The sequence below is a fragment of the Triturus cristatus genome, chromosome 3_2 (assembly GCF_964204655.1).
Source record: "Triturus cristatus chromosome 3_2, aTriCri1.1, whole genome shotgun sequence".
Lineage (NCBI taxonomy): Eukaryota > Metazoa > Chordata > Amphibia > Caudata > Salamandridae > Triturus > Triturus cristatus.
Genome location: NC_140584.1, coordinates 1,194,048,351 through 1,194,075,789, shown reverse-complemented (window position 1 = coordinate 1,194,075,789; position 27,439 = coordinate 1,194,048,351). Strand labels below are relative to the sequence as shown.

The 27,439-nt window shown below is 48.1% G+C and overlaps 1 protein-coding gene across 3 annotated transcripts in view; it reads left to right on the top strand.

Annotated features, from left to right (window-relative positions):
- Positions 1-27,439, top strand: part of SPEG (striated muscle enriched protein kinase) — a 1,671,639-nt gene that overhangs the window by 409,358 nt on the left and 1,234,842 nt on the right. For all 3 annotated transcript variants that reach the window (XM_085650107.1, XM_085650106.1, XM_085650108.1), the window contains one exon: positions 5,358-5,444. In XM_085650107.1, coding sequence (XP_085506233.1) covers positions 5,358-5,444 — 87 coding nt within the window. The remainder of the gene's footprint in view (positions 1-5,357; positions 5,445-27,439) is intronic.

The window sequence follows — 27,439 nt, the reverse complement described above, 5'->3', positions numbered from 1 at the left end:
TGTGTGAAAAAACGCGGGAATTAACACTTATGGTTTGATGCGCTTCAACACACAAAAAACACAAGAGTGTGGGAGCTCTGCCTCGTATTCTGTGATGGAAAACACCAATCAAGTTAATTCATTTTGTGGCACAGTACCATATGCAAAAACAACAGTTGATGGACAGAATGCAGAACAATGTCATACATTCACCCCAGTATATAGATCTGGGCCTAAATCCATCGTTATTTTGCTCACCACGCCACCCCAGTTCAGACATGGCCATATGCAAATCAGTCTTGAAGCTGTGCCTCATAGGAACAGTCCAGGCTGAACTGCCGAGCCATGTCTTCCCTGGACCGGAATCAAGCATCCTAGGACCGGTTTCGGGGTTTCACCCCTCTTCAGCCAGGATAGCTTGATTCCAGTGGCATGGAGAGCACGGGACTCACGTCTGAGCATACCAGTCCCACTCGGGGTGACAAATGCAAAAACAACAGTTGATGGACAGAATGCAGAACAATGTCATACATTCACCCCAGTACAGAGATCTGGGCCTAAATCCATTGTTATTTTGCTCACCACGCCACCCCAGTTCAGACATGGCCATTTGCAAATCAGTCTTGACCCTGTGCCTCATGGGAACAGTCCAGCCCGAACTGCCAAGCCATGCCTTCCCTGGACCGGAATCAAGCATCCTAGGACCGGTTTCGGGGTTTCACCCCTCTTCAGCCAGGATAGCTTGATTCCAGTGGCATGGAGAGCACGGGACTCACGTCTGAGCATTCCCGTCCCACTCAGGGTGACAAATGCAAAAACAACAGTTGATGGACAGAATGCAGAACAATGTCATACATTCACTCCAGTACAGAGATCTGGGCCTAAATCCATCGTTATTTTGCTCACCACGCCACCCCAGTTCAGACATGGCCATATGCAAATCAGTCTTGACCCTGTGCCTCATGGGAACAGTCCAGCCCGAACTGTGGTGTAGAACGCAAAGGAATAACATGCACTCTTGAATCCTTGTCCCAACCAGCCTGATTGCGATATAAAACTGGAGCTAAGGCTAGGGCCCACTCCAAACCGTTACCATTTTTTGTCTCCTCTAGGACATATTGTGATAAGCATGGTAGAATAACATCCTCACCCCTAGACGAAGTGAGGACAAAGGGGGAGGCCAATCAACCTCTGCCAGCAAAATATCATATCAGGAGGAGCAACGTTAGTGTCAGCTGTTTCAACAGTAATAAAAGTGTCAGTTGCTTTCGCCTCCAGACGCTGGTGGAGTGTCTGTCACACTATGGTAACCTCCGCTGCGCTGTCGAGGAGGGTTACCGCCCAACTCCTGTCGAGGAGGAGGGTTCTCACCATCTGAGGCATACTTTGCAGTCAAAGCGGCAACTGTTTTCTTCTGAAATGGGGATCGATATTGAGGTGGTTCCTCCTGCTTGACTTTTACGTCAAACCGGTGCTGTGGGTCATGTCTTTCTTGCGTAGACTCACCATGTCTGCAATACTGTCGCTCTCCTTTGCTGAATTGTAGACTCGACAAATCCTGAAAGGAACTAAGAGAAAAAGGATCAGGAACCAGAAACCTCTCGGGTGTCTTAATTTTAGAGCGGTCACGCAAATCATTTCTACATTCAGAAGCTTTAGGTGGAGGCGAACCAGCACGAGAACCAGGCTTCTGTTGGTACTCCCGCACATTTTTATTCCAAACCTTTTTAGGAAAGACTGGACGACCCTCCTTGTCAGGAGGGGGTTTACTCTGCATCTGTGTAAATGGTTGAATCCCTAAGCTATTGCGACCCAAAGATGTATACACATCCGCAATAATGATTGGCAATTGTCGCTCCCGATCAGTGTCCGCCACTGCCGCCAGACGTTGGCGCACCTGCAAGCAAACTGCTTCACCTTTAATACTGGCCAGAATCATATCAGAGACAATATGGAACATGCCCACTAGCTTCACCCCCAAATCCAGGGCTGGACCAGCCCCGTGTTCATCCTGTACCTTTTTCAGAATGCTCGGCAGAACGCTCATGGAGGGGGTCCCAAACACAGTGTATACACCGAATCAAACACCGTCCCCCAGGTGGTGCAGTCCGCTAAAGGAGGAATCAGACCACTCAGCAAAATCGTTTTAAGGATCCTGTGTTTCTCAACATGTCTAAATACAGCCTCAAGCTGCTCAATTTTTTGTGCGATCCAAAATGGCAGGTCCTCATGATTCTGAGGATGTTTTCCCATCACAGAATTAATCATGACGGGACTAATCTTAAGTCCTCCGCCCTGACCTGGTGCCGGAGGAGCAGCTCCAGTCGGAGTTGCTTGAAGTGCACAAGCCATAAACTGAATGACTTGTCTATGAAGATGAACCAATTAGGTATATAGTAGACTTAGCTCCGCCGCCAAGACCTGGAACACCCTCCCTGACCATCTACGGTGGACCCAGGACCTACTCGCCTTCAGAAGACTCCTCAAGACCTGGCTGTTCGAGCAGTAGCGGCACCCCCCCTCCCCTCAGCGCCTTGAGACCCTCACGGGTAAGTAGCGCGCTTTACAAATACATTGATTGATTGATTGGTAGTAACATTGGGATAATTGGGATGTGGTGTAAAACCAGCCAGAACAGGCCAAGTAGCCCCATCGATAGACAAGGGGCCCATTCGAACAAAGGAGACAGGGTGAGGAAGGGCGCCATTAAACCAAATAGTGTGCTCCCAGGATGATAATGAAACTTCAATTAATGCATAACGACGATACACTGCCTTATAAGCATGAAAGAAATTATAATTCGCATCTACCGCTGTAAATGTAACCCAAGAATAAAATACTTAGAAGCTATATGCTGGATCCGCCTCAACTACGAAAATAAAGGTAGCCCCTGCATTGGGAACAATGAGTTGAATCGGGTAGGCAGTAACCGTCGCCCGGCTATGTGCCGGAATAGCGACCCGTTGTGCAATGTAGAAACAAATAGAGTCTATAAAATGGTAGCGCAACAGGTCTAAAAAGCCTTTTAAACTTCAAGCTTGAATAACCTACAGAAATATGTGTACCCTACAAATGTAGGAGGCTATGCCCCCACCACGGACATATCCGGGAACCGATGCAAGGGTATCGTGGACTTGCACAAGCACTACTCAGGGGTCTCGCGAATAAGTACCAGACCAAACTTTGGAGGCGCCATGTTGCAGGGATTCTGCACAAACACAGAACTATGCATAAGATTATGGGACCTTCATATGTAGGGACTGAGTCATCCTACCACTTTAGTACCCATGAGCCCAGGACCGACTAGCTATAGTGTCTCACTTGCCCTCCTACTCACACACAGAGGAACAAATTATTAGACACCCCAGAACACAACACTCTCGACTCTCTCAGGAATCGCGGTGACAAGACAGACCCTTTTGCTTGCACTCTTGTACTAGTCCACAATAAGATCTGACAGAGACATGAACCAATTTAAAATATGTATTTTAACTAACGTGCTCCAATATGCAGTATACGTGCCACAATAAGCAGGAAAATGCATAACACAAATATGGTAAGCATAGTAATTAGTCCGTAAATCGTGAAAGGAACTGTCATAAAAAGACAGTATAGCCTAATCTCCCTCCCCTTGTATAGAAGCAGAATGATTATATTTCAGAAGATCCCTGGGTGTTATCTGCAGACCCCGTACCTCAGTCTATAGATGGTAGATTTACATCATGGGTTCTGTCTTGCTCTTATCCCTGGAAAGGTCCCTCTCCAAGTGTGTGCTACCTATCCATGTAGTCTCATAAGAACAAAGTACGTATTCACAAACCATAGCTGCATCTGTATGTTTTGTCTAGGTGCTAGGGCCTGACCAGAAAAGAATAACAAGGGGCATTGTTGTTCGAACTTGCTCACAATGTTCAGACTACATCCCAGGAACCTGCAGTGTGGACACAGCGATAGGTTCTCATGTGAAAACGGCAAAAGAGGCAGTTGTAAAATAAACGTGTGTATTAATGTGTGCAAAGCAGCGGACAATCTGCAGCGTGCTCATGCTAACTTAGAGAAGACGACAATGCCCCCATGGGCCATGTGACAATGCAACAGGTGAGAAATCTGCAGGTGCATATATTGTCCACCAGAAAGATTCGCTACTGAAGGAAAGTTACTTTTACTTTTAGACTGCAACACCATTTTGCGCGCATTTTCTCTTCTCCTAGTACGAACAGAATCTTGTTTTCCAAAGCTTCCTCGCAGAGTGAGTGGACACTTCAAAGACTGTATGTACATGCCTGGAATGAGTGATCTGATGAAGGAGATGATCATACTTTTCTGTGCACTGATGTGACTGACAGATTCTCCCCAAACTCCAGCAATAGATCACAGTCTCATTGATGCTGGGCTTGATGTGCATCCTTGTGATCTGAACATAAGTACATACAATACCCATGATATAGTTTAAGCAGTTTGAACGAGAAATACTTTTAACTTCGGGTGTGTATGTGTCAAGTAACCAATCACACTATGACTGGATTAAGATGGAGTGTTCAGATTGCTGTAGTGCATTTTTTTTTTCCCAGAGGTTTATATAGCGCGAACTAGACGCAAGAAATCGGGTATCAGAGCGCTTTACATGAGCACCAGTTTCGTTACAGAAGAACACATTCACTTTTGTTAGGCACGGGAGATTTAGTGATTTGCCCAGAATCACAGGATGTTGAGTGTCGCTACCGAGACTCGAACCCGGTCCCCCAGCTTCGAGGTCGACCGCTCTAGCTGTAAGGCTACATCCTCTCCCCTATTTGTTTCACTTTGTGCAGTGGCTTTATGGCTTGGTCTCACCCCACTGCTTTGGGCTGGTGAAGTTTGTATTCTTAGTTCAACTTTAAAGGTAGTGTAAATAAGCTGCAATTATAAAACATGGTCTGTGCCACTCAGTGAACTGTTGATTATGTCAAACATGGTGAGAACTTTGCGGTGAAGATATTTTACATACATTTTTGAGTTGATGTGTGGAGGATTTATTTGCCTAGAGTTAGGAAGATCCTTTGTGGGTTAGGTCACCTTGACTCAGTGACCCACACTTGGCTTCTATTGAGACGAAATAAGGGTATGTAGGGGGGGTCCAAAAAATTGCCAAGTTAAATCCTTGAAAGGACAGCACGAGATCCCCCATAATTCATTTTTAAACGAGTTCTTCATTGTACTACCTCTCTTTCTTTCAGTAGTGAGCACACAATGTAACTACAGATTGCCTTGTGTTTTACCAGTATTGAACTTGTCAGCAGTGTTATACCATCAGCTTGTCTGTAACATGATTATAAACGTGTATGCCAGGGTCCCGGCGCTATTCTCACTTTGCCCCTTCCTTCTTTCTTTACCTCCAGACTCGGAGACGGGGGAAGATGAGGCGGTGGAACCCCAGGGTGAAGCGGTGGATGCACAAGGAAACCGTGCCTTCGACCTTCCGTCAGGTGAGCATTGACCCACAAAAACCTATCATACCTGCGCCTGTTTGCATGTTTTCTGATCACAATCAACATCCTCATGTGATCACCACTCACTTCAGATGCCTAAACCTGTTAAAATGTTCCCTTCCCAAATTCAGCTTCCCCATTCTCAGAGGATGGAGTGACCTCCGCCCATCTCACCTGCTCACACCTAGTAGCAGGTTCTCTGTCTCTGCTTCTCCACCCACATCTCAGGTGCGGTTCAATTAATCAATCAATCAATCAATCAATCAATCAATCAATCAAGGGTTTGTAAAGCGCGCCTGCTCACCATGAGGGTCTCAAGGTGGTGGAAAGTAATATAAACACCACCTGCTTGTACCTGCTGTAATGTTCATTGTCCACATCATGTGAGTACAACAGATTCTCAAACATTTGATTTTTCAGATTTGCATCCTTTAAATTGTTCCCAGTTTTCCAGCCAAGAACAGCTGGTAATATCTTTTACTCACCTCTCTATTCGAACATGCACATTTAATATTCATCTAAATATGGATATCTAGGGGGTGTGGCCAAGATGGCGGCGAGGTGAGACGCATCCCTCCGACTGTCTGAGAAAGCACCAGGCCAGGGCCATCTATAGCCGACCTTGGGCCTGAAATTAGAACGGGGCTGCACGCTGTTTGTAGGCGGGCCTCGATCTGCTCGTGAAAGCCTCCTGAACAGCGGCAAGGAGCGGAGGACGCCGCCCGCAGAGAGAACCAAGGCCTGTGACCAGAGGTGAAGCTGCGGCCTAAAGTTGGGGGCTGCACTGGACCTGCGTGGCTGCGGAGGGGCCCGGAGGCAGGCAGCGCCCAGTCTGGTGCTTCGCTACGCATTCTCAATGTGGGGCAATCTCATCGCCGCCTCTTCGCTGCAGCACACAGTGCGGGGAGACACAACCGGCGGCGACCGCGATTGATTAGCCGCGCGGTCGCATCGCTGGAACTGCCCATCACCCAGTGGCCACGCCCGTCGGATAGTGGCCAACAGCTAGAGACGCAGGCGTGGGGGACTATTTCGGGGGCCTCCCTTGACCGGAGCACCATGCGGGTCCACACTGAGGTGTAGACGGCCCTTGAGGGAGAGTGTAGGCGCCTGGGACAACCCTGCGACATGGTTCTCATGGGGCCCTCTGCTGCCACTTGTGGGACTTGCTGTTTGCCCATACCATCCTTGGTAGACCTTTGGCTGGTGCCCCCGCGTTCCATAGGGGGCACAGACGCATAGACCCTGAGCTCGTAGCCAGAGCGGGAGGAACATAAGCACGACCGCCGGTGGAGGTGGCCGCCGAGGGTGGGGCCCAGCGCTCCACAGAGGCGGCCCGGCTAGGCCCGGGTGCGGCTTGTGTTGGGCTGGTGGCCCCCCGCTTAACCCCCTCCCAGACAAGCACAGCAGCATACCGCATTGGGGCGATTGAAGCCCTTGTACGTGACTCTGACCTTGAGGGCCCGGCGGGAGTGTGCCGGTGCCCATGCCTTGCCAACAGTGGAGTGATTTTGCACTACAGGAGCCAGTCGGGACCCGGGACAGCAGCTTTGAGCAGGAGGTGAGGCCTTGCCATCCACGCATTTTGCAGACTGCTCACCTCAGTGGGATGCCTGGATAGTCCACCTTAGTGCTACCACCACACTGTGGTTGGGGTGGTCCCCTACTTCTGCTGGCACCGGGCGGCCCTTGATCTGAGAGTGCCCACATCCCCGCCCCATTCGCACTGTTTGGCCCCGAGTGGGAGCCCTTGGTAACTACATCGGAACTGTCTGCCCCTGTGACTTCACCGCTTGGCGCAATGCTACCATGAGGACACTTCCTAGCGAGCTTGGTGCCTCCTCCAAGTGTCCAGGTGGGGCTGCGTAGTGACACACAGCCTCCGCCATATTCCACGTACCCTTCCGACTTGGGCAACACTATGTCCTCCACGCGGGGGAAGAAAAGCAAGTCCCTCCTAGAACTTTTTGCGTGCTCGCTGGGGAGCGACATCGGATCCTGCAAAGCAGAACGACACCGCCTCGATATCAATGGGTGGCCCTAAGGAGGAACCAGTAACGCGGGCCTTCTTGGAATCTTTGTTCTCGGCCCTCCGTGATGACTTACACACTGTGAAGCGAGACCTCAATGCGTAACTTAAAGACGTCCGCAAAGGAATGGACGGCATAGGGGAACGAGTGGTAGCCTTGGAGGACAAAAGTGACACAAGAGACAATGAGGTCTCTTTCTTGCAGCAGGAAATTATTCGCATACACGACCAGCAAGTGGACCTCCAGACTCACCTAGAGGATTTGGAGAACCGCTCCAGACGTCATAATGTACGGATCCGTGAAGTGAGACCCAATGAAAAAGCCGGTGATATATTCACATATGTGCGTGAAATTTCCAATCACATCCTGGGTAACCCCTTGGATACTGAGTTCAGGATTGATAGAGCACATGGTGTGGGTCCTCCCCGTTCCGACAATGCTCCGCCAGCGGACATACTAGTCTGTGTCCACGATTACCGTACCAAAAAGGAAATACTCCGTAAAGCCAGGACACTGCACCTGTTCACTTTTAAGGGCCAAACACCGGTTCTATATCAAGATCTCGCTGCCCTCACACTTCAAAAACGTAAGACTTTCCATCCCATTACTATGGCTCTACGCAACATTGCGTACTCCTGGGGCCACCCATTTAGTCTTATATTCCGCTATGATGGCAAGCTCTACCAACTACCCTCTCTGACGGAGGCCAGCAGAGTGCTGTAAATTGAAATTTCGGACGAGGATGACTGCAGTGACACATAAGACCGAGGGTACAGCGATGCACAACCGCGCTGGAGGCAGCAGCGACATAGACGCCGCTCCAACCGCCCACGGCGCCCAGATCACAAAGGGACAGCAGGAGGCCTTGGAGGCACTACCAGAAACCCTCGCTAAGTCACAGGCCTCGTGAATGGGCCTGGGCCATGTATCTTTTTTCATATCTCCTCTATATCTTTGGTGGTTCGGGGGGGGGGCGACGGAGGATGTGATTGGCCACGCAATTACCGTATCAATGTTTAACCTGATCTTCTGTGGAAGACAGACTGCAAGGACTTTGGACTCGTTTTGGCATCTGTTGTGCTGTTTTTTTTTTTTTTTTCAGGGGCTGTCTTTCTTCTTTCCTCCCTCCTGTGCTCCCCATCAATCTCCCAGTTATTCTGGGCATAGCTTCCCGAGCTGGCAACATGCTCCCTCTGGCTTAACTGTGCTGCTACATCTGAGCATTGTATCCTGCCCTAGGCTGCGCACGATTTCCTACGCACGATATTCCCCGCTGTAGATGCCACCTCATAGTCTTAAAGTCCTCACACTCAACGAGAGGGGACTAAACAATCCTGTCAAGTGCCGTGCGATTTTGGCTTATCTGGAGAGCTCAGGGGCTGACATATGCCTATTGCAAGAAACGCATATGTTGGTTAAAGATTGTCACAGACTCTGGTCTCGCACTTTCCAGACACAATTTTTTTCCTCTGGACCATCTAAATCGGCTGGGGTGGCTATCCTGATCTCCAGGGCTTTTAAGGGGAAAGTGGTACAGAAGGAGGCTGAAATCAAAGGCAGACTACTCGCCTACCAATTCATGACTATAGGACACACGCTGATTATAGGGTCCATCTATGCCCCTAATGAAGGGTAGGAACGGTTTCTACATGAAGCACTGAATGATGCCACGGCCACTCCTGAACGCAAGCTGCTCCTGGGGGGGACCTTAATTTAGTCCTTAATAACGATCTGGACAAGTGGGCGCCCTTTCTCGCTCTGGACTCGCTAGATTGGATGACCTTGGCTTGATAGATCTGTGTAGATATTATCACCCGCAATCCAGGGAATATTCTTACTATTCTAGCGCCCATAGGACTTATGCTAGATTGGATTATTTCTTAGGCACTAAGACTCTCAGGGACATCACAACCTCCTCAGACATTCTGGTTGCCGCCTTATCGGACCATGCTCCTGTAGAAACTACACTGACCCTACCCCCGGCCCGGCAGCCTGCCCGGCGGTGGCGTTTCCGCGATACACTTCTACATCGTGCCGATACTGTTGCCCAGATTCAACGCACACTTGAAGAATACTTCTCCCATAACGATAATCCTGACAATCCTATCTCCATTAGATGGGAAGCTCTGAAGGCAGTGGTTAGGGGGTCAATTATTGCTCTCTCTTCTTCAGACATTGTAGAACGTAAACGCAAGAGAGAAGACCTCACCCAGAGAGTTTGTGAGCTAGAACTGATTCAACGTACTGGGGCTCCGCGCATTTGGCGCCAATTGAAGGCAGCTTGGTGGCAGTTAGCTGCCATAGATCGCGATAAAGCTGAATACGCGGAGCTACGCAGACGATGTCCTGGTCACCCTGACTGACCCTGCAATGGACCTGGGCACCTTTCTGGAGGAGCTTGACTCCTTTGGAAGGGCGTCCGGGTTCAAAGTCTACATCACTATGTCCACAGCTCTGAATCTTTCCCTATCGCCCCAGCTGCTGGCGGAACTTCAGGCTCGCCATTCCATACAGTGGTCTAATGACACGGTTCCCTACCTGGGAGTCCAGGTAGCTCCTACAGTACAAGCCATGAGGTCAGTCAATTACAATATCTTGCATTCCCACATTCGTGCAGATCTGCGGCGCTGGAAACATTATCCTATCTCATGGTTGGGGTGCATTGTGGCTGTCAAAATGGCGATTCTCCCCAAACTTCTTTATCTTTTTCAAAAACTCACTCTACCAGTTGGCTTCAGCGGGTCCAGTCGGAGCTCTCTCAATTCATCTGGCAAGGTCGCAAGCCAAGAATGAAGTGGCTGGTTAGTTTCCTCCCTCCAAATGAAGGGGGTCTGGGGATTCCTGATCTTGTGCTCTATTTTAAGCTGCACAGTTACGACATTTAGTGGAGTGAAGCCAGGCTGAGTCAGAGAAACACTGGATTTTCCAAGATCGTGCGATAGCAGGCACCTCTCTGATGAATATCCCTTTCCTTTGGAAGCCTCAATGTCTTCCCAACCTTTACGCCTCCCAAGTGACTCGCTCTACTCTTTTGGTTTGGGATCAGACGAACAGACGACACGGGCTGACGACTTTCCCTTCCCCACTCACTCCTCTCTTTGGCAACTCTGACTTTGGCCCTGGGATGGGAGAGACAGCTTTCCCTCTGTGGAGAACCACTGGTTGCCGCACGTTAGGTACTCTGTACGATGCAGATGGTGTCATGCCCTTCGCACAGCTGCACACTGATTATGGTCTCCCTGAATTCGAGCGCTTGCACTAATTACAGTTAAGACACTGGGCCTCGCACCCTGACAATAGATCGCAGGCCCATAGGCTACTCACTCAGTATGAAAGATGTTTGATCATGCGCTCATCAGACAAGAAGCTAATTTCGGACCTGTACAGAATGCTTCTGTCCCGCTACTCTCATACCTTCCATGCAGGTCGAGCTCGATGTGAAAGAGAATTAGGTCGAGATTTGACTAGTAAGGAATGGGAGGGGATCTGTTATAGGGAGCGACACACTGCGACTCACATAGGTCTCGCTGAAACCCTTACTAAGCTAGCACATTACTGGTATTACACCCCTGAGCGACTGCACCAATTTGATAGCGCACATAGCCCTGATTGTTGGAGAGGGTGTGGAATAGTGGGAACGCTTGTCCATCTGCTATGGGATTGTGAACATCTGACCCCTTATTGGACTCAGGTTCTCAATGAAGTTGACAAGTATTTAGACATGGAACTTCCTCGGCTCCTGTAGTATGTGCTTTTGGGGGTTCCAAATCCGCTTACCTATCCTTTGAAATCCAGGAGGGGGAAACAGATCGCGCTTGCGCTGGGCACTGCCACACAAAACATTCTCACACATTGGAAATCTACACGTATTCCAACACATACTGGGTGGCTTCACCGACTGTGGCATATATCAGGCATGGAAAAGATCTTGCTCACCATGGTTGGCAAAGGCTCGGGATTCAGCAAACTATGGCAGCCCTTCCTGGCCCTCTTGGCTCAGGACTTCAGGGAACTAACATGCCCTAGCTACCTGCGCCTTCTGCGTCTTACAACACCAACCGCTCCTACTTAAGGGGATAGCCTCCCTAGAGCTAATGTGCCACTCACATACAGGTTGGTCGGGGATGGTGGGCAGTGGGGGGGCTCTATTCCACTCCTTTTCTTCCTCTTTTCTTTCTGTTTCTTGGTTGGGGCAGGGGGCTTTGTTTCTTTCCTTATTCTTATAGATAGCTTTTTTTGTCATCTAGTATGTCATTCAATTGCACTGGGGCCCTGCTTGGCCCAGTTGGCTACATTGCCTTTCTATGCTGGTATAAAACGATTGACATTTATTTCATTAAAAAGATTTAAACCATAAATATGGATATCCATCTCAAGGTTTCTACCCCAATGTGTGTGAAGGAAATATTCTAACTCAGCTCTGCTCTTGTCAGCATTTGCCACTGCTATGTAAGTGTGGATATTTGTAAAGCGCAGACCTAGCCAAGGGCAACAGGTAGCCACGTTTACGATCATTTATAGATGTTAGGCAGCTGGACTACTCATCAGTTAAGAATGAGGAGCTTGTTAAGGTTTTGATAGTAAATGCACTTTGAAAAGATGATTCTTCAACTCTTTCCTGAATTGGAGGAGCATATGGTTAGGTCGGATGCATACAGGGATGTTGTTTCAGATCCTGGGTGCATAGATAGAAAAGGCCTCGTTTTTCTTCATGTCTTTGTCTCCATTCTGGTGAAGTCGTGGCCGCGCTGACTGCAGGAGTGCTGGAATCTGCCAGAGGTTGTTTGTTTGTCATCCAGGTAGTAAGGGGCTGGAGGGCATTCGAAGTGGGCTTGCAGTTCAAACAGCTGGTCTTGAAGAAGATGCAGGCATGCAACAGGAGCCAGCAGGTTCAAATCAAATCAGGAGGGATGTTGCTTAATGTCTACATGCTGTTGATGAGGCATGCCCGCAGCATGCAAAAAGGAGAATCAGTCGAAAACATTGACGACAAAACCCATTTTAGTGTGTGAATTAGGGTGAGATAATCACTAGTGTCAAAAGCAGCTGAGAGGTCCAAATGATCTGGAGGCATAGATCATGTTTGTGGTTAGGAGGAAATTGTCTACTTAATGTATCTCTGTTGCAATGTGATATAAAGTTTGATTAGTCGTTGTGAAAAGGATGATTGACTCAGACGTGTTACCGAAATTGAGTGTACACTGTTTTTCAGTGGTCTTACCAATGAAGGGCAGATAGGTGTTGGCAGGAGATTTGTCAAGGTCATCCAAGCTTATAGGTGGAATTATTTCAGGAGTGAGATTTTGAACCACTCTTGAGTGTACGGGAAAGATGCCTTTGGTGATGCGACATTGATAATGGTGAGCAGGAGTGAGTGGGTTTCTTCTGTGAGTGCTTGAATGCATTCATGAATGAGACCAGTTTCACAGATGACTGCTTTGAGGAAGTTGAGAATGTCGGTCAGGTCAGAGAGGGGGTGGTAAGTTGAAGGGTGCCCATACTAGAATGATGCACAGTATAATAGTTGGAGGAATGCAGTTCGGGGTTGATACTTTTAATGATTTAGCAGACTTGTCATTATTTTTGCAGAAAATTATATTACACATGTCTGTTGAGTGAGGAACAGTATAATCTGAGAACAGCTTAGCACCTGCTTGATTATCTTAAAGAGGGTTCTGCTTCTGTTGGTGTAGTATTTGGCTTGACTGACTTCATGAGTTCTTTGCATCTTGAGCGAAGACATTTTAGGACTCTAGTTTTCTTCCATTTCTTTCTCTGTTTGTGAGTGATGCTCTTGTTGTCATAGGGGTATTTTAAAGACCAGAGTGCAGATGTTTTTGATTTTCATCTTTGTATTTTTAGAGGGGCATGACTACTTTCACGGTTTTCCAGGAATGAGGTTGGGTGTTGAGGAGAGTTTTGTACCAGATAACAGGGTGAGTGCTTGTGTGGCAGGTTGTCGATGGAGAAACCTTTGAAGGCACAGAATGTCTTTATTTCCTGTTTACAATGGCATTAGTGTGGATTGGACATATGCAGGTTGATAGGGAAGTTGAGGTGGCCTGTCCAATCCAGAAATATAGAAAGGTTTCAGTGAATGACATCTTTGGTACTAGTTGAGTGGTTGGCAATCAGTATCAAGGGGAGTTTCTTCAGTCACTGGAATAGGATGTTTCTTGTTTTTTGTGTGCTTGAATTGTCATGGAGGTTGAATGCTCTGAGCAGGGTGGCTTGTGATGTTCAGTGGAAGAGGTGGTAAGCACATCAGCTGTTTCCTTTATGAATGTATTGGTCTGCTCAGGTGCCCTCTAGTTGAGGTGAACAATGGATTACTGGGTTGTTGACAGTTGAATGTGGCATGTGAGAAGTTCCCTGGATGTGACTGTTGCTCGCTTGCCTTGTGCACTGGTCCAAACAGACTTGTTTATGTCACTGGCGTCACCACCTGTCTACTTTGGCAGTGTTTTTGCAGAATGCTGCAGAGTGAGGGAAAGAAGAGGATAACAAGGATGTGTGAGGATGGGTGGGGCTGATCCATGCACTGAAGTCATATGTGATGAGGTCTGCAAAGTCTGGAGTGGGGAGTCCTGCAGAGCATGCATTGAGAAGTGTGACTTGTTGTGTGTCAGTGAGTTGCAATTAGTGTGATGTGGATGAGGCGAGAGCACTGTGCTGTGTTGGTGTGATGTTAGTGTTTGTGTCTAGATCTGGGACAGAGTGTGAGTGAGACAGATTTTGATATGTACCCCAGTGTTTGTTCAAACTGTTTCAGTAGGGGAAGCTATATTTGTCCTTAGGACCTTTCTGGTCCGAACAGGCTCAAACAGGTTATACCCTTGTGTTTATTCACCCACTGCAGGAGAGTTATGTGGTCTTGGTCAATGCAGTATATGTTGAGACTCTCCCAACTGCTTTTGTACCACTTTAAGATTGAAACTGCTGTAGTTTTTATCTAGGATTTCTATCATAGAAAAAAACTTTCATTTTGATTTCTTTGTCCATCGATTAGTATACCGAGATTCAGTCTTTCAAGTCACTTTAAAAACCTTGGGTGGTGCACTATGAGGTAAGCTATTTTTTCTCTTTTCTTTGCTCTGATCCAAGCATTTATGACCATGTCTGAGCATCCTAGTCAGTCCAAGACGAACCTCATCTGATAAACCTCTAGCATAGATTCCTTTTTTAGATTCCTTTTTTTAATTTTAGCAGTACCCCTGCTCCAACCATGGTCTGCTCTGTGCTGCTCCGATTTTGCCAGAGCGACCCCTGCCCCACTAAATGAGTTCTAAGAGACATTCACCTCAGTTTAGGGTGGTCTTTTTGCCCCATGGGTTCAGGAAGGGCCCCTACTGGATTCCCGCCGGCGGGTATGCCCTTGGCGCCAGTCGGCCCCATGGATCTGAATTGGAGTGGTGCCACTAGCGAGACAGAGACCTTTTCCAGTGCCTACTTCTGTGCTGACACCACCGGTGCCATTGGCGCCCATCAACAAAGCCATCCCTAACGTCCTCTACTCCAACACGGAGCAGGATCAGCGTCGCACAACGCAGGTTCACGTGCCATCTGGAGCCATATCTTCCGGGTCAGAGCCAGGGTCTTTTATCTTTGCAGGCCTGGTACAGGGGAGGAATGGTAGGGGCATGACAACCTTGATGAATATCAGCAGCCACTGGATGATACTGAGGACACCTAGTATGAGGTTCTGGCTGATGCCAGTGGGTTAGACATTTAACCTGACACTGGCTTGGTCTCCCCTCCTACTGTGGCCACGGAGGAGGGGGCCTCTTCAGCTATGGTGGTGCTTAGAGTGGCTGAGGTCTACCTTCAGCAGCTCTCAGGATTAGGCAAGACCAATGTCTTGACAGAGGTGCTTCAGCCGGGGACTGCCCTCCCCGAACCTTTGCCCCCTTTAATGAAGCCCTCACTGTCGTCCTCCTCAGGGCCTGGTCCAACCCCTGCACAGAGGCTCCTGTGCACAGGACGATTGCCCGCTGCCACTGCCCACTCCAGGGTACACCAGTTTCTTCAGCTAGCACCCTAATCCGGAGACCTTTTTGGTCCAGACCTCCACTTCTAGATTTAACCCTGGCACATTCTCTTCCACTCCACCGGATAGGGAATGCAGGAGGCTGGACACCTTTGGCAAGAGAATGTTTTTTTCTGCCAGCCTAGCACTGTGGTTGGTAAACACCACGTGCTTGTTGGACCGTCACTCCCACATGATCTGGGAAACGGTTATGCAAGTGCTGCCAATGGTCTTGGAGGAGGTCCGAGCTATATTCTCTCAAGCCATTGCCAACTGGAGAGATGTGGCGAAGTTTGCAATTCATTATGGTCTGAACACGATCGACTTGCTGCGCCCAGCTGAGGGCTACTGGCTTTTCTGAGGATGTCCAAGCATCGCTTATGGACATGCCCTTAGATGGTACCCATCTCTTCTGAGAGAAGGCGGACTCAGTGCTAGAGCACCTTAATGACTCCCGTCTGCCTCTCCATGGCTCCTCGCCATCCCCCATTCTGCCTTTTTAATCTTTCAAGGTTACGGAAGGGGTTTCCAACTTTATCAGTAGCCTCCCAGCTACCACAACCAGCAAGCTTTCACGCCCTTTCCAAGCCAAAGACGTGGTTCCCACAGACCAGGTAGTCCGAGTTCGGACCATTCCACCACTCCTCCGGCAACCGCAGCCTCCAAGTCCCTTTAGTTTACCCTCCTACCACCATGGACAACCAGGATACTCCATCACCTGCCCCACTAGAGGTCAATAACATCAGACAGTTGGGTACTACAGATTGTACAAAGGGATTACTCCATCCGCTTTGTTACCTGCCCTTCCACCCATGCTATACACCTATGACTGGCTGACGGAGGATCATCTTTCCTCATTCCGCGAGGAAGTGTTGGCTCTCCTGGCCAATAGAGCTATAGAGAGGGTGCCGGCATCAAAAGTAGGTTGTGGTTGCTAATTCCGCTGATTGTGGTGCCCAAGAAGGACGGAGGCCTTAATCCTACACTAGGCATGCACCTTCTAAATCTCTTGCTCAAGCAGGAGAGATTCAAAATGCTCACGCTCACTCAAATTCTGTCTCCCCTGGACCTGGGAGACTGGTTGGTAGCGTTGGACTTGCAGGATGCATATTTTCACAATTGCGTCCTGCCCGTCCAATTACCTGCGGCTCATGGTGCGCCACGAGAACTTTCAGTTTGCTGTGCCTCCCTCTGGCCTTACCAGCTCCCCTTGGGTGTTCCCCAAGGTGATGGCTGTGGGCTCACTATCAATGTGCAAAAGTCACACCTGGCTCCCTCTCAGATGCTTCCTTTCATCTGAGTTGTTCTGGACACGGTGTAGCTTCTGGCGTATCCACCTGAACGGCGAGTCCAGGATATATTTAGCCTATGGTACTGATGTTTCAGCCTCTATCCTGGGTTTTGGTGAGACAGACTCTGAGTCTGCTGGACCTCATAGCGTCATGCACCCTGCTGGTAACATATGCCCATTGGTATATGCAGACGCTGCAGTGGGACTTGAAGTTCCAATGGGCACAACATCAGGGCAATCTTTCCGACATGGTCCAGATCTCAGAGTGAACTGCAAAAAACCTGCAGTGGTGGCTGACAAACGATTGGGTCATCGGTAGACCCTATTCCCTTTCCCAGCCAGAAATCACTGTAGTGACAGGTGCGGCCATCTGGGGGAGGTGGAGATCAGAGGACTCTGGTCACTGGCAGAGTCCGGACTCCACATATACTTGTTGGAGCTTCGGGCAATTCGCTTGGTATTGCAGGCCTTTTTACTACCCTCCATTAAGGAAAGGCTAGTGCAGGTGTTCATGGACAATACCACTGCCATGTGGTACTGCAACAAACAGGGCGGGGTGAGGCTGTGGACTCTTTTTCAAAAGGTGCTGCGTCTCTAGACAAGGCTGGAACACCAGGGTATTTTCCTTGTAGTTCAACCCTTGGCACCTTTCTGAACACCAGGGTGTACAAACTCAGCTATCGATTTCTAGCAGATCACAAATAGAGTCTCCATTCGGAGGTGGTGCAAGGCCTCTTCCAAGAGTGGAGAGAGCCTTGGTTAGATCTCTTCACCTTCAAGAGTGGTGACAATTGACAGCCTTCAACCTTCCTCCCAAAACCAGTGATGTTATTCTGGCAGCCAAGCATCCTCCACCAAGACTGTCTTGCCTCTGGGACAAATTTGTGGCACTGTGTGTATCAAAAAGCATTGAGTCCCTACCTCCTCAGGTACTGTTGTTATTTCTTTCTTTGACCCAGCAGGGCGCTTCACTGGGCACAGGTAAGGGCCATCGTTCAGCCATCTCTGCATTTTTTGCGCTTGTCAGACCAACCGTCCTTATTTAAGTCACTCGTTGTGACGAGATTTCTCAAAGGTATGCAACACAAGTTTCTCCCAAGGCCATTCATCATGTTCCAGTCTGACTTGAACTTGGTCCTCATTTTCCTGATGTGCGTGCCTTTTGAGCCACTGCACAACTGCCTCTTCAGTTAGTAACCATCAGGGGGGGGCCTTTCTGGGGGCTATTGCATTGGCCAGGAGGGTCAACAAGTTGTAGGCTTTCTCAGTGCATCCTCCTTGCACACTTTCTGTCCTCAGAAACTGGTTCCCAGACTCATGCCCCCTTCTTCCCAAAGGTAGTCACTCCTTTCCACATAAGTCAGATGATCACCCTGCCTCCCTTTTTTGCCCTGCCTCATCCTTCCAAGGAAGAGGAGAGACTCCACTTTCTGGATCCAAAAAGAGCACTGTTGCTCTACCTTGACTGCACACATGAATTCCAGGTGGATGATCAGCTCTTAATAGAATATGTCAGGGCCAGGAAAGGGAGGGCTGTGCAGAAGTAAACCATCTCCTGATGGGTAGTGCTCTGCATAAAGTTCTGTTACGTGTTGGCAAAAAAGCAACCACGAGGATAACTCTAAAGGGTCCCTGCCAGGCTTGGGAATTGACACCAATAAAGATTCTTTCAGTGAATGTGGGGGCTGACCTTGCGTCAGAGCACTCTGGTACAATTCCAAAAGTTTGGGGACCAACAGAAGCTTGTACGCCTTGTAGAACTCAATTGGAAACCCATCTAAATCTCCTGCGTGGTGGCGCTATATATTGCTGCTAGCAGTTCCTGCAGTGTAACAGGCCGCATTACGTTTCTCTCTGTCCCCAGGTTTTAGTGAGGGTAGTGAAATCATGTCAAGGTAATTTTGGATTGCCAGTAGGCAATTTACAGGTGGGAGGGTCATAGAGAGACTGATAGTGAAAAGTGAACGCAAGGTGTATGTCTACCGGAGTTGTGGTTTTGGGTGTTGGGGTCATTCTGATCACGGTGATAGGCAGGGTGGGTTGTGTGCTGCGCAGGAGCCATGCCAATACACAGCCTGATTTGTCCCCCTCCGCAGGCATCTTAGCTTGGTACGCCCTGAAGTTCGTACCTCCTAGAGCACATTCTACTCGTAAAATAGGAGAATATATGGCCTTTTTAGGTACCATTCCCTTAGCTGACATATGTAAGGCAGCTACATGGTCTACACCACCCACATTTACCAAACATTAGTGTGTGGATGTATTAGCATGTCAACAACCTAATGTAGGACAAGCAGTGCTAAAAACACTTTTTCAAACAACTGCAACACCCACTGGTTAGTCACCGCTGTGACGGAATACTGCTATGCAAAGCATATGTATCTACAGCACACATGCCTTGAATGGATTATGTTACTTACCCTGTAAGCATCTGTTCTTGGCATGCAGAGCTGTAGATTCACATGTGCCCTCCCTCCTCCCCGGACACCTATGGTTGTTGCAATTCTTATTATTCACATTACATAAGCACGGACATCCCTGTACTACACTTACTTACTCCATTCTCACCCTCTTACGGGAGAACAATCTAACAATGGAGTTGATGCCCATGTGCACTATCACAGAAAGGAGGAGTCACCTTGCCTCGTGACCGGAAAAGACTTCTTTGAAGAAAAACAACTTGAAAACATCCAGACCCAACACTAAATGGCAGGAGTATGCAAAGCATGTGATTCTACAGCTCTACATGCCAAGAACAGATGCTTACAGGATAAGTAACATAATATTTCTAATATGGGTCACATTGTAAAATTTCACACAAAGAATATGAGGTGGTGCCTTGTTGAGGTCAGGAGAATGGAAAAAGACCTTCACTATTCACAACAATATTAACCGTTAACTCCTCGAAAGCCAAAACGCAAAGTGCCTCAACATCGCTGATGTATTTATAACGAACAATGGTCCCTTATGAGATCAAAAGAATTGGGTATATAGTCTTAGAGATACAATGAAATCTATGTATGATGTCTAAGTGGAAAGATCATTAATATTTATTATTACAAGTTAAACATTATAGCAATGGAAGAACAAACACGATAAAAATCAAGTGACATTTCCAACATCAGGTATATCACCGTGACAAAATTAGATGCAGTAGTTAAGTCACAACCTGTTAGTACCAATACTTATACATAAAATAATATTTTATAACAATTGAGTCAATGATGTTTCAATCCCTAGTGAAATGAAAGGATCGTCATCAGGACATAAGTAATTATGCCTGAGACAGTAGTAGAGTTACAACAATTCTAGCCCAATGCCAGCTGAAAAATAAAAAGAAAGGAGGAAAACAAAGAAGGGAAAACACTAGAAAAAAGAAAAAGGGGAAGGAGAAAGGTATACATTAGTTGCTCAAACCAGAAAAGAGTCTTTCATCTATCTAGCTGAGTGGAAGGTACTAAAGATGACCAAATCCAACCATACGTGTGGCGGAAGCAACACAAGGTTGGTATAAAATTATGGTGAGGTTGTTCTGTCTGGTGGGGCAGTGTGCTAAAACAACTGCAGTTAATTTGGGTATAATGAACTAGTGTGACGGTAGCAAGAGAATGAATTGAAGAACTAACGGTAATCAGTAGAGAGTGACCTGGAAACCATATGGATTCCAATGAAGGCACATATGATGAAATCCACATCACTGATGAACATTTCCTGTGGGCTTTGTTACCCTGAGACAGAAAGCATGGCTAAAGCTGGTTACAGTTACACTTATACTGACACAGTGTATTTAAGGTTTTTAGATAGTCATCCCTAAGGTCTGTAAGAGCCCTTCTTACAGACCTCAGGGATGTTCCCTCTACCTTGAGGGACATTTGTTCAACAGTGAAACAGGTTCCGCCTCTGATGTAACTCTAAATAGCTGCATTGTCTCTCATCCCAGCTACATCAGTTTCTACCATATTGCTTACTATGGGTATCCTCAGTCTCAAATATTTTCAATATAGAAAGCCGACATCTACATTTCTTTTTTCTCATTATTTAATCAAGAAATCATTGAAAGATGTCTTTCATACCCTTTTTTCAGTGTCGGATTTCATTATAGATATTGCAAGACTAACAAATGATCTTGTTAAGTCAACTTTATGCATATATGTGCCTGCTTGTCTAAAGGAACAATGGGGCATATCAGCAACATCCGGCGATAATTATCGCTCAGCGCTCTTAGCGTGAGGAAAATTATCGCCAGGTAACGTGGATTTTTATCGCTGAGATAGAGTGCTATTAACAACGCTTATCTCCTCAGCGATAAAAATCCTCACGCTAACTGCCTAACGTGAGATTATCGCTGGAAACTCAGCGATAATCTCACGCAATGTGGCGTTAGCTAGTTGATAGGGACTCACAAATTTAGCCATGATATCCACCTTCCATAGGATATCATGGCTAAGTCAGTCCTGAAGCAGGCGTAAGGAAAGTAGCGATAACAGGGGTTATCGCTACTTTTCCTGACGCTATGCTTCATAGCGTGGGGCTTGATGATAGGAGAAATGTCGCTTAGCGACATTTCTCCTGTCATGTCAGGTCAGGAACGCCCACTTTGCATCTCATTAGAGATGCAAAGCTGGGCGTTAGGAATCCCCACGCTAAAGCAAGGTTTCACGCGTTAGCGTGGCCTTGCTAATTAGGCGATAAAATTATCGCCGCTTTTCGGCCGAAAACGGCCGCAAAAGCGGCGATAATTTATTATCGCCAGCTTGTAAATATGCCCCAATGTTTTTACAAAAAGATGCTCCATTCTAAAAAGAGTTTGCCAAGACAGTAACGGTGTCACATTCTATTTTAACTGCTGATATTTTTTACCAACCCACTGGAAAGATTATGGCCAGATTGGCATGACTTCTATGTAAGAGAAAAAACAACATCATGCCTTTAAGGCTCCTCGTTGACCTGCTATCCCAGTGAGCTCATATCTAGCAGCTCTGATCAGTAAGATTTTTTTCTTCTCAGATATAGTATCTCAGAAGAGTGGGCTCTGCCCATTTATTACTCTACAATTTTCTAGTCACTTAATTCAGCATGTCTGAAATGCTCCTTCTGTTTCCATACTTTGGTTGATTTCCTCTCCTCAGTCACAATGTTTGTAGAACGCCCTTCATATGGTAATAAAAATTCAGAAACAGAACCCCAGCATTCTCAGACTACCTGGCTCACACAGCGTGTAGGAGTACCATATCTGTCGGAAAATATCAATGAAGACAATGTATTTAAGGCAGCAAATTCCCCTCAGAAGCAGAAAATGAGATACAGCTCCTTCCAAATCAGCTGCAGGTGGGTCTTAGTTTAGGGGACCCACAGTCTTCACACAAGCTCTGCTTGAGACAACCTGTACCCTTCTCATGGAGATGAGCTGGAGAATCAAGATGGGCACTGCTGCACCATTCTTTGCACTCTTGCTCAGATTTGAAGCACTTGACGACAAAAACGTCATGTCAGATACTTTGGCAATGATGGTGAGGTCATGGTCAATCTTAAGGCATTTTATGTCTAGGCACTCACTGTTGAGATATTCAGGGGCAGAAATGCTCCATTTCAATTAAGATATGTAAATGTGAATGTAAATGTAGTTGAGCTTATATAGCGCACAGCTACCCGCTGTGGGTTTCCCGGCGCTTGCTTAGGGAACCTGTCCTGGTATTCCCCTGTGAGATAGCAGGGTATCCACAAGGTGAAAGTCAGGCATCCCGCCGCGAGGGGCCGTTGTGGAGACTAAGCAAGCTATTGCCCAGAGTCGCAGAGTGTGAACCCGTGAGTCAAGGAGGCACCGGGGCGAGAATTATCGAGTCCGTGGAATTTTTAGCCCAAGACCCGCCGAGGCGGGGAATTGAACCCTGGTCCAGGACCGATCTCAGCTTCCGGGTCTGCCGCCTCTAACCCCTGAGCCACACTTCTCCACACTTCTTCTGCCTCAAGGGTGGGCACACTGTGTGGTGCCAAGCACCAGTGCTGAAAGGGTGCCTGTGTTACAGGAAGGAATGGTTTCGTGCAGTAAGGGACACCTTCCTGCTGAATAATTATCTTTAACAGAATTTTTCTCTTTCTATTAGTGCTGTAAATGCAGCTTTCTATGCATGCTGCAAATGCAGCACGCATAAAAAGAGGAAGTAACGAGAAAAAGAAAGATATTTCTCTCTATTATACCTCACTGGGGAAGCCATAGAATTTTGATGCTATCCTAGGTTTACAAGTCTTTTTAAATCTGAGAATGTGCCATAATACATGAGTGGAGGAATGGAAACACAAAAGTGACACAACTCTGATGTAAAATCCTAGTAAATCTTCTCCTCACTATCTATCTATATATCTTTAAGGCACCCAACATTGAGTGAGTGGCTCTTTTCAAGAACATCAATGCCTATAGTGTCAGAAACGTCTTCAGTGTGTTCAATTGAATAAACATATATTTTCGTGGTAGCACAAACAAGAATCCTAGCTGGAGAACATCCTTAAGGTTTTAATCTGGAAAAGAGACCTATGGGATGACGTGGGTGCCATGCTTTATTGTAACACCACTATTTTTAGAAGAGATCTAATCCATGGCACATAATTCACTGAGCAGTCACTTTCTCCTAACATCTAGAGGGTTTTTTACAATAAGAGATTACATTACTTCAGACATGGGGAAACGTTTCAGCTACTCACCCCCAGTCAAGCGATCTGGGTTTAATCCATCATTCTTTTAGTCGCTGTGTCACTAGATCCAAGCTAGCCTGGCCGGTGAGGGGTGATACCCCGAAACTGGTCAGAGAATACTTTTTTCCAGTCCGGGGAGGACCTGACCTGGCAGTTCAGGCTGGACTGTTTCCATAGGGAGCAGGGCAAGAATGATTTGCATATGGCTGGGTCCAAACTGGGGTGGCGTGGTGAGAAAAAGAACAATGGAGTAAACCTAGATCTCTTGACTGGGTGTGCGCGGTTGCAAAGTTTCAGCACTCCGTCCATCATCTTGTTGCATTTGCTATGTTCACCCTAAGTGGCCAAAGATATGCACAGACATAGGTCCCATGCTCACTGTGTCACTGGATTCAAACTAGCCTGGGTGATGAGGGGAATACCCCGAAACTGGTCCCAGGATGCTTGTATCCGGTCCAGGGAGGACCTGGCAGTTAGGGCTGGACTGTTCCCATGAGGAGCAGAGTCAAGACTGATTTGCATATGGCTGGGCCCACACTGGGTTGGGGTGGTGAGCAAAAGAACAATGAATTAACCCCAGATCTCTTGACTGGAGGTGAGTTTTGGAAAAGTTTTAGCATTCGTCTATCATCTTGTGTTTTCTTTGTTTCTAATAGTGGGCTTGGTCGTTAGTTGTCGGAGCACCAGCCTCAGCCTCAGCCATACTGCACTTTACATGCATGTCCTGAGGCATGTTTTCAGACTTACTCCACATGTAGCACTTTTGGAAATTAGTTCCCGGCTCTATTCAGGGTAAAGTCAGAAATTCATATCCAGTGCAGCACTAAAGAGATTGTCTCCAACACGGAATAAATTCATACATGTCCATTGATGTTCTTACAGCAATACCTCATCTTACTGCTTTGCTTAGTGTGAGGCTCTCTGTGTGACGTATACGCCCAGACGTTTAATGCTCACTTTCCAATAGATATCAAACTATATCTCACTGTTGAGGAATAAGTAGGCTAAAAAAAGTGGTTTGAGTTTGCTTGTGCTCTTCATAGCCTAGACCTATTCTGGCAGTTCAGCTAGAGTGCTACTACTGGAGCGAGGTTAAAACTGATTTACAAATGGCTGGTCTTTTTCTGAAGTAGCACAGTGGGCAAGAACAGTGTGGAATGTACTCTGGATGATTAATAGTGGCTGAAAATAATTCAGGCATTCTGCTCATTACCTTTCTGTTTTCCACTTAACGTCTGGTATTAAAGTTATATTTTTTATCCCAAGAAATGTACCCTGATGTAAATCCATATCATTGATCACCACTTCACATAAATGCATTCAGTTACTGAAGAAACTGTGCGAGAAGATTATATGAATTTTGTTTACGATCCTTCCAAATGAACTTTCACTCTATTAATAGCCTCAGCACACGAATCTTCAGTGTTCGCTACATATGGCCACGGGTGGTTTATAAGCCTCCTAGACCCTGGGCTCACTTGTCAACCATTAAACGTTGGAACCATAAAATGTGGAGAGGTGTGGCTCACTGGTTAGAGGTGGCAGACCCATAGGCAGAGATTCGGCCAGGGACCAGGGTTCAATTCCCGATGCGGCAGGGTCGTGGACCAGGGTCAAAAAGGACTCGATAATTCTCGCCTCGGTACCTACTCTAACCAGGAACACACTCGGCAACTCTGGGCATTAAGCTTGCCTCATCTCTACAATGGCCCCCCACAGACGCTGGGGATGCCTGGTTTCACCTTGGAGATACCCAGAAAGGGACCATCTCACAGGGAAAGCCAGGGTGGGTTCCCCAGCGGTCTTCAGCACCGGGACACCTCCTTGTGAGGTAGCTGTTCGCGCTCTACAAAATGCTGAATTATTATTATTAAACATTTCAAAAAGAGATTTAGAGATCCTTTTGTTTTTGCAAGGCCAATCAATAAGAGTTTTCTAAATTGACTCATCAGAACTTTCCTACCTTTGAGGAGTTCTGCTCTTTCTTCAGAACTTTAGATCCTTAGGGCCTGATTCACAAAGGGACTCCGCACTGGTGGCGGAGGGTCTGCAGTCGTGGGGGAGTCTCCGCACTCGGGGTGAAATCTCGACTGCGTGGCCTTCCCCCGACTGCGGGGCCTCCCTCACAACTGCGGGCCTGCTACATGACTGTGGGCGTCCCCCACAACTGCGGGGCCTCCCCCATGACTGCAGGGTCTCCTCCATGACTGCAGGGTCTTCCCCATGACTGCGGGGTCTCTGCCACGAGTGCGGGGCCTCTCTCACAATTTCTGGGCCACCTCCATGACTGTAGGGTCTCCCTCATGATTGTGGGATCTCCCCCATGACTGCGGGGCCTCCTCCATGACTGCGGGGTCTCCTCCATGACTGCAGGGCCTCCACCATGACTGCAGGGTCTCCACTATGACTGCGGGGTCTCCGCCATGACTGCAGGGTCTCCCCCATGACTGCGGGGTCTCCGCCTCAAGTGCGTGCCTCCCTCACAACTGTGGGGCCTCCTTCATGACTGCAGGAGTCGCCCACAACTGTGTTGCCTCCCCCATGAATGAGCAGTCTCCGCCACCATTACGGAGCCTCCAGCACGAGTGCGGGGCCTCCCTCCCAACTGCAGAGCTTCCTCCATGACTGCGGGGCCTCCTCCATGACTGCGGGGCCTCCCCCATTTCTGTGGGGTCTCCGCCATGAGTGCGGGCCTCCTCCATGACTGTGGGGCCTCCTCCATGACTGCAGGGTCTCCCCCATGACTGCGGGGCCTCTGTCACCACTGCGGGGTCTTCCTCATGACTGCAGGGTCTCCCCATGACTGCTGGGCCTCCTCCATGACTGGGCCTCCTACATGACTACGCGGTCTTCCCCACGAGTGCAGGGTCTCCCTCACAACTGTGGGGCCTCCTACATGACTGTGGAGGTCCCCCACAACTGCGGGGCCTCCCCCATGACTGCAGGGTGTCCCCCATGACTGCAGGACTTCCCCCATGACTGCGGGGCCTCCGCCACGAGTGCGGGCCTCCTCCATGACTGTGGGGCCTCCTCCATGACGGAAGGGTTTCCCCATGACTGCGTGCCTCCACCACCACTGCAGGGTCTCCCTCATGACTGCAGGGTCTCCCCCATGACTGAGGGGCCTACTCCATGACTGCGGGGTCTGCGCCACGAGTGCGGAGCCTCTCTTACGACTGCGGGGCCTCCTCCATGACTGCAGGGTCCCCCCCCATGACTGCGGGGCTTCCGTCACAACTGCCGGGTCTCCCTCATGACTGCGGGGTCTCCACCATTACTGCGGGCCTCCTCCATGACTGCGAAGGTCTCCGCCACGAGTGCGGGGCCTCCCTCGCAACTGCAGGGCCTCCATCATGACTGCGGAGCATCCCTTATGACTGCGGGGCCTCCCTCACGACTTCGGGGCCTCCTCCATGACAATGGGGCCTCCTACATGACTGCTGGGTCTCCGCCACGAGTGCAGGGTCTTCCCCATGACTGCGGGGCCTCCACCACGAGTGTGGACCCCATCTGTGAATCAGGCCCCAGGTTTCCTTTGGACCCCGGCATTCCTTTACACACCTTTACAACTGTGTCAGCGACGAGAGCCCGTGACTTACAAGCTTTCTCTGCATAACATTACAAGAGACCAGTTTGTGTTGCACATTTACCCTTAATTCATTTTCAGTCTAAAGCAAACTTTGTCAATGCTCTCTTTGTACCTGAGTCTTACACACCATTCAGATAAATACACATCTATTTAATGCCAAAAGAGCTATGGCCCACACCACTAGGATAAACAAATACAGATGTTTCCTTCTCCAGCTTATTGTTTGTAGATAATGGAATTAGCATTTCAGATACTGAACATAGCCAAATATTTCGTTTTACCTACTTTGGTCACTCAAAGGTAATGACGCCAATTTGAGAAAGAACAACTGCACATTCAACAAGGTGTAAGTGGCTCCTGCAGTAC